The sequence below is a fragment of the Salvelinus fontinalis genome, chromosome 9 (assembly GCF_029448725.1).
Source record: "Salvelinus fontinalis isolate EN_2023a chromosome 9, ASM2944872v1, whole genome shotgun sequence".
Taxonomy (NCBI): Eukaryota; Metazoa; Chordata; class Actinopteri; order Salmoniformes; family Salmonidae; genus Salvelinus; species Salvelinus fontinalis.
Window position 1 is genome coordinate 13,314,486 of NC_074673.1, and position 7,278 is coordinate 13,321,763.

The 7,278-nt window shown below is 40.0% G+C and overlaps 1 protein-coding gene across 1 annotated transcript; it reads left to right on the forward strand.

Annotated features, from left to right (window-relative positions):
* Positions 1 to 1,503: 1,503 nt before the first annotated feature.
* cav2 (caveolin 2) lies at positions 1,504 to 6,673 on the forward strand. The gene is made up of 3 exons (XM_055933441.1): positions 1,504 to 2,153; positions 3,070 to 3,257; positions 4,827 to 6,673. The coding sequence occupies exons 1-3, from the start codon at positions 1,830 to 1,832 to the stop codon at positions 4,975 to 4,977; spliced, it is 663 nt and encodes a 220-aa protein (XP_055789416.1). The 5' UTR covers positions 1,504 to 1,829; the 3' UTR covers positions 4,978 to 6,673.
* Positions 6,674 to 7,278: the final 605 nt, after the last annotated feature.

Genomic DNA, 7,278 nt, shown 5'->3' on the forward strand with positions numbered 1-7,278 from the left:
TAACAGAAATAGGTCAGGAACGTGACAAAAAAGACTGTTTTGGTGCAGATACAGCCAACTAGCACAAAAGGAATATTGAGATTTTATCAAAATGATACGATATATTAAAAATAATAATATCTCGATATGTAATTGTATCGATTTTTTCCCCCCATCACTAATAAGCAATCGCTTAGGGCCCCGTGGCAACTAGGTGGCCCCTGCCAAAAAAAAGAAACATTTGTATTTTTATATAGTTCGAATTGTACAGTATACAAGGTGCAATTTCGAAACGTGGTTGTGCATCAGCAGTGTATCTCTTGTTATGTCAGTCACTGACAGTCATTCTATTAGCCATGTCAGCTAACATTTTGTAGATTGGTAAGTTTGTCTAGCCAGGTATCTAAACTTGTAGTAATCATGGTTGAATTTCCAGGGGCCCCCATTCATTTGTTATTCACTCTCACTCAGAGGTCATATTAACATGGCATATGTCATGGCAAAATGTGTAGAATTGCAGGAAATTAGCTGTAAAACTGTAAATGTTTCTCTCCGCCCCATGGCAAAATTTGTAGAATTGCATGGAAGGAGTTATAAAACTGCAAATTCTTCTCTCTGCCCCATTACAAATGTGGAGAATTGGAGCAAACTTGCTTTAAAACTGCATCATTTTCTCTACCCCTCCCATTTCAAAATGTGTAGAATTGCAGGAAATTAACTCTAAAATTTCTATTTTTTCTGTCCGCCGTCTAGAGAGGGGCCACTAAAATGTTTTGCTCGTGAGGTGGGAGGGCCCCACAACAAAATGTTGCTTAGGACCCGCAAAAGGCTAGGCTCGGCCCTGAATACATGCATGCAGGCACACACACGTGTGGTATATGTGGTCATTAGAAATGCATTTGGGTCACTGTGAGAATAATCACAGCAAGATGTCTTTCCCACTGTATTTATATCCTGGCGTTAAATTCTGAAGACAGAGCGATTCTAAAATTGTTCCCAGGTATGTTCAAAAACGGCAGAGAAAAGGGTCACTGAACTCAATCAGTGCAATGAATTTGCAAGAATATCATGATGACTTGCACAAAATGCACTCAATGTTTCTTTATGCTTCCTGTACAGGTAAAACAGCCTCTGTAGACCTACTCAGTTGCTGTGTAACCCAACGTTTTTTTCTCTGCCACAAACACACACACACACACACACACACACACACACACACACACACACACACACACACACACACACACACACACACACACACACACACACACACACACACACACACACACACACACACACACACACACACACAATCCTCTGCCTCAGACATCACGCCATAAAGGGTTTTTCTCTACCAGGGTGGGGGTTGGGAGCACTACAACATTCAAACATAGCCTCTATGTGTGTCCGTTTGTGTGTGTTTGTATTTTTAAAATATTTCCCTGCCTCACATGCACGTCTCCCTTGTTTCATCCTCCTCTCCTCCTCTCCCCTCCAAATCACTCTTATTTGGAGAGTGTGTGATAGTGGATGGAAAGAACAAATAGAGCAAGAGGAAGTGAAGGAATGAGAACAGGATGATAGAGACTGATGATTGAGGCTCTTTGTGACTTGGCACTCAGACACTTCATGCTTATCTGAATGGAAATTAGTTTATTTCTAGGGTGGTCAGTGTCCAGTTGATATACATATTGAGATATTAACAAATAATGTCCATTACAATCTTGCAAGATTGGCCTAGTTCAATATAGGCTAGTTAAGATAATTCGATTCTAATCAGACAAATGTATAAATAAATACAGTGTCAAATATAAAAATGTTTGTCCTCTAGTTTAAAATTTCATGGCGACATGACTTTTGCTTGTTGTGTCTACTACCCCACATTGAGCTGCTTTCCGCGCGGGGCGTGGGTCCGTTTCAGATGCGCTCGGCACGGGCACAGTTCCAAATGCAAAGAGCGCTCACAGCTTCTGACCAACGACAGCTCCACGCCGCTCACCGCGTCGCAGGACTGTCAAGTGAAAATGGGTCTCGAAAAGGTGAATTACGAAACGAGTATTATCGTGGACGAGGACGAGTTCAACAGATCAATCGAACCGATTCTGTTGAAAAATGACAAAGTATATTCGGCGATTCCAAACCGAGATCCCAATGACATAAACGCGCACTTAAAGGTAAGCTACCCTATCAGTGTATCAGCACACCGTTCGCTTCGGGTTTCACAAAGTAAACTACAGTATGTGGATATGCCTCTATCAAGCCATAGTTCGATACTTTCATCATGTCATTGTTACTTTGCCATAGGTAATAAACGAATAACAACATTGTAGGCTGTGCATGCGTAATAGCTGCACAAATTATTGGTATTGCCTATGAGTATAGTTTAGAAATTGGCTGTGAGTTTTCATTTGGAGTTTTCTTATCCATCCATTTCCTGAACCAAACTGGTCTCAGAGCATTTCGTATTATTCTATACGTAATTCCAAGATCCCACTTCAGTATGATATGTCACATTTCGTATGGTATGTATTAATTTGTGGATGTCCGTCACCCATTTTTTTTATTATATGTTACGGATTACAATTCATATTATATGTTACGAATTTGCAAAATTGAAAAAATGTGATATGATATGTTACGATTTCTAGATAGACTAGGGGTTAGGGTGAAGGTTAGGGTTAGGGTTAGGGGAAGATTTAACTAATATGCTAAGTAGTTGCAAAGTAGCTAAAAATTAGTAAGTAGTTGAAAAGTTGCTAATTAGCTAAAAGTTGTCCAGGATGAGATTCTAACTTGTAACCTTTGTGTTGCTAGACATTTGCATTATACACCTACCCATCCACCCCAACCAAACACCCAATTTTCGTTTTTGCCTTAAGTAAGCATCTGTCTTATTTAACCATCCAAAATGTAACACATCATATCGTGTCTCAGATTTTTCATTTACTATGTTACATCTAGCCTATGAGACCAGACTGCCTGATCAGACAGTTCAGAAACATCTGATTGTTTGTTTGTGATTATACAGGACATATGGTGACAGATGGGTATATGAATGAATGATTCCTGACAAGATGTCTCCTTCCCCAGGTTGGTTTTGATGATGTGATAGCAGAGCCCAGTTCGAGCCGCAGCTTCGACAAAGTATGGATAGGAAGTCACGCTGTCTTCGAACTGGTCAAATATGGCTTCTACCTAATATTGACCACCATCCTTGCTGTGCCCATGGCGTTTATCCTTGGTATTGTCTTCGGGGTCTTCAGCTGTGTTCATATTTGGTATGAACATCACATGCTATCTTGTTGTTTCGGTGCTTGGCCAAGGGCCAATGTTTGCTTTGCCCGTTTTGCTGCCTAAATGCTTTGTCCCATTGATGACAGAGAGGGTGGTATACTGCGTATCAGTTTGCACAGTTAAGCTGGTATATTGACATTAACATAAGCTATTTAGTTCACATCATAGGTAGGGTAAAACTGTGAATGAGTTTGAAGTGTTTTAACTTGATTTTGGTAATTATTTCATAACCTTTCCATATCCAGGTATATAGGCCTATTTTCCATGATGTACTATTTGCGTGTCAGTGGACACAGGTGCCTAAAATACCACTCAAAACTATCTTTTGGTATTTGTTTCAGTAGTCCACCGATGATACAGTCAATAAATGTGTTGCATGTCAACAATCAAATTTTCAAGAAATAGAACAAAAAATAAATACAGAAAGTGTCATAGTATGATGTGTTTTGCTATATCAACAGTGGACTAATGAAAACAAATACCAAAAGATAGTTTTTGAATGGTATTTTCCTTTAAGTTGTAGGGATATCGTGCAACTCCTTGCATTCACAAACTGCCTGAGAGCCATTTAGTGGGCTGGCTACTTGCTGAAACAACACCAAAAGTGAGGCACTGTATAAAAAGTTAGGAGGAATGCAGTGTTCCAGTCCTAGTGGAAAAATGCCCCCATAACCCCTGCCAGACAGTTGGCATTCTAGTCTGTCTTGCAGCACCGTAGGCCTATTTTCAGAGGAGAGTGGGACATTCCACTAGAATAGATAGGCTACATATTGTTTTGGGCATTGTTTTGTCAGCATGTCACAAAGTAACTTTCATGTGACCTTTACTACAGTTTCTGGACTAGTTTCTCAATGTCTCAATGTCTGTCTCTCTACAGAATTTATTCTGCTTAAAGCCATTGTCTGCATCCCAAATGGCACCCATAATGCCCATAGTGCTTTGGTCAAAATTAGTGCACTATATAGAGAATATGGTGCAATTTGGTACGCAGTTATTGTGTAGAGGAAGAGGAAGTCGGCACTGTCTGTCACAGCTTTTATGGCGGATAAGCAATGTAAATATGGCTTTGGTGACATAGGCAGAAATCAATAGAGGGTCGAATGGCAACTGTAGCAAATAGTTGACCCTGTGTCTGGTCAATAGATGGCTGGGGTTTGGCTGAGTGTTCCAAGACACAATGGCAGTAGAGAAAGGCACATTAATAACAACACACTCCCTAGCCTTAATACATATTTCAGGCTGCAAGCATTCATGAAAGTCTGCATTAACTGTTTACGATTATGAATATCCCAAAGGGACAAAGTAAGACGATGAAGAAGGCTGTGTGTTGAATGCATGTTAAGAGGTGCTCTGCGGTCTGTAACAAGCACAACTTGTTAAGGCTTTCTCATGCACTTGATATTAAACTCAAGGTTATAGGTTTCTCGTAATGTAATACAAATATGTGTAATCGCTATGCACGACTACACACTATGTGCATTGGAAGAGTACTGCATGTTTGTGATGCACAGTTGAACCTGTTGTTGTGGTCCTTCCTTTTCTCCTCCCCGCAGGGTGCTGATGCCGGCGGTGCGGAGCTGTCTGATGGCGCTGCCCTCTGTCCAGGTGGTCTGGAGCAGCCTGACAGACATGCTCGTCACCCCCGTCTTCCACAGTATGGGCCGGTGTCTGTCATCAGTTCACGTCAAGACCACAGACAGCTGATAGGGGCTTTTCTTCCCTGTCATGAAGACGCACAGAGGGGGGAAAGCAAGGGTCGGATGAGAGAGACATAAAAAGGATTTATTTAAGGCTATAACTTTTTTGACATATATCTAAGTGGAAAAATAAGATATCCTTTACTCATGTTTGTGTTGAAATATATAAGCTCTTTATAAAGCCAACATCAACACTCCATAATATCTGGTAGAATTATGATAGAATCATTTATTAGAAGGCTAACTGCTACCTGTAAAGTGATGATACGTTTATAAGTGGTCATAAAGGTTGATTGGGGTAAACTTCCCTTAGACAACACCATGACACCATCTGGGTAATAACATGATCCAACATGATCATTTATGTCATCTGGAATTTCACAAAAGATTAATAATAAGGTTTGATGTTGATAGAAGTTCTTGTGTCAAGCTTTATAAAGGGTTTTTATGTATACTGCCAAAAGGACCATTTTGCATTTGTGACCCCCCCCAAAAAATATTGTCATTCCATAGTTCTGATTCTGATTCTAAAGGACTGTTTTAATCATATTCGATCAGATCAGGGCAACATGGTTTTTGACGATAAGGCATCATACCATCCCTGACAGCAGACATGTAATATTTGCGTAGTTTCTGCTTTTTATGTGATATATATATATATAACAGAGAATTCGGCTGGAAATTGAATGAATGAATTCCTTCATATGTTTTCTGTAAAAGAGTGTAAATAGATCCAAGATTCTGGGATGCAGCTTATTGCATACTTGTGCAGCCTTATTTTGCTACTGCTGTGTTGATCTCGCAGTGCTTTGGATATATTTTGGGGCGTTAGCTTTTATACTAAGGGGCAGTTTCCCGGACATAGATTAAGCCTAGTGTCTAGCCTAGAAATTCTCTATTAAGCTTCCCTTTTGACTCCATTACGCTTGCTTTTCTGTGTCCGGGAAACCATCCCTAAGAAACCTACGGTAAAAACCTAAGACAGTTATATGCATTTAAATGTGGACTAAATGTCCAATATAATATGAAACAGGAGTATTGGCTCTCTAACTTACTATTTATATGCCACGCACATTTGTCATGTTCCTTGATTGTCCATGTTTTGATTGAAGTCATGGAAAAACTGGACAGAACTTGCTGCTTGTGTTCCTTAAGATAATGAGGTGAATACACTCCAGTTAATTCTATTGAGTGAAGCCTTGATACACTTGTCAGGTACATGGCCTACACTCTTAGAAAAAAATAAAAGGTACTATATAGAACCTAAAAGAGTTCTTCAGCTGTCCCCATATGAGAACCATTTGAAGAACCCTTTTTGGTTCCAGGTAGAACCCTTTTGGATCCAGGTAGAACCCTTATGTGTTCCATATAGAACCCTTTCCACAGAGGGTCCTACATGGAACTCAAAAGGGTTATACTTGGAACCAAAAAGGGTGCTCTTATGCTCTTAAAGCAAGACAGTTCACAGACCGTGTCTGTACTTGGCTGAGTTGGTTCTTCTCTACCGAGAGAAAATTGCAGGTGTGATTGTATCGGTGTTGAGTTTGGCCTGAAGTTTTTTTAATGAGATGAAACAATGTAGTAAAAATGGACAACGATATCATTCTAATTCTGCTCAAAAAACGACACGTATTCTTTGATTTGTGTAAAGTACCAAAAATGTTCCTTTTCTTCACCAAATAAAGAATCTTATTTCAAAAATGTTCTGAGTGTTGCTCTCTCTGTCTGTCATAGAAGGTAATGAGAACTGTGATAGGAGGGCTAGGGAAATGATTCTCAGTCTCAGTGCCAGAGAAAAGTAAAATTACTAACTGAGCTGGTCTGATTGCACAAGACACTTTCCTATATAGAGAGGAGAAGAGTAGCCTCTGCCTGTGGGCCTATGGAGCATGACCTGGGGCTCAGATTATAACCTACAGGTTTACACACAGCACAATACTGATTTGGAAGAATATTCTATACTGATAATCTGCAGGTTTACACACAGACAACATTCTACTGATTCGGTAGAATGTGAAAAATATTCCATAATGCGATGATGGTTCTACAACGTTCATCCAGCGAAATTCCCCAGATTTATGAGTTGTTTGACTTATGAGCCTTCAACGTATCTGGGTCAGCACATGTACCTTCTGCCTACAGTTATCCTCCTGGTTACAGGCCTTCAGTCTAATGTGAAGTGTATTAATCTACTTCTCCCTGATGCCAAAGACAAGAGGAATGGGTCTTCTTTCTTCTACATTTGGGTACTCCCTGTGTGATCTGGAGCCAGAAGGCATATTTTCCAGAACCTTCTATCTTGCACAAA

Excerpts from the sequence above, each read along its gene's own strand:
- cav2 (XM_055933441.1), top strand. The coding sequence starts at position 1,830 with ATGACTTTTGCTTGTTGTGTCTACTACCCCACATTGAGCTGCTTTCCG. Across the intron at positions 2,154-3,069 it reads ACATAAACGCGCACTTAAAG|GTTGGTTTTGATGATGTGAT; the intron begins GTAAGCTACCCT and ends CTCCTTCCCCAG. Across the intron at positions 3,258-4,826 it reads TTCAGCTGTGTTCATATTTG|GGTGCTGATGCCGGCGGTGC; the intron begins GTATGAACATCA and ends TCCTCCCCGCAG.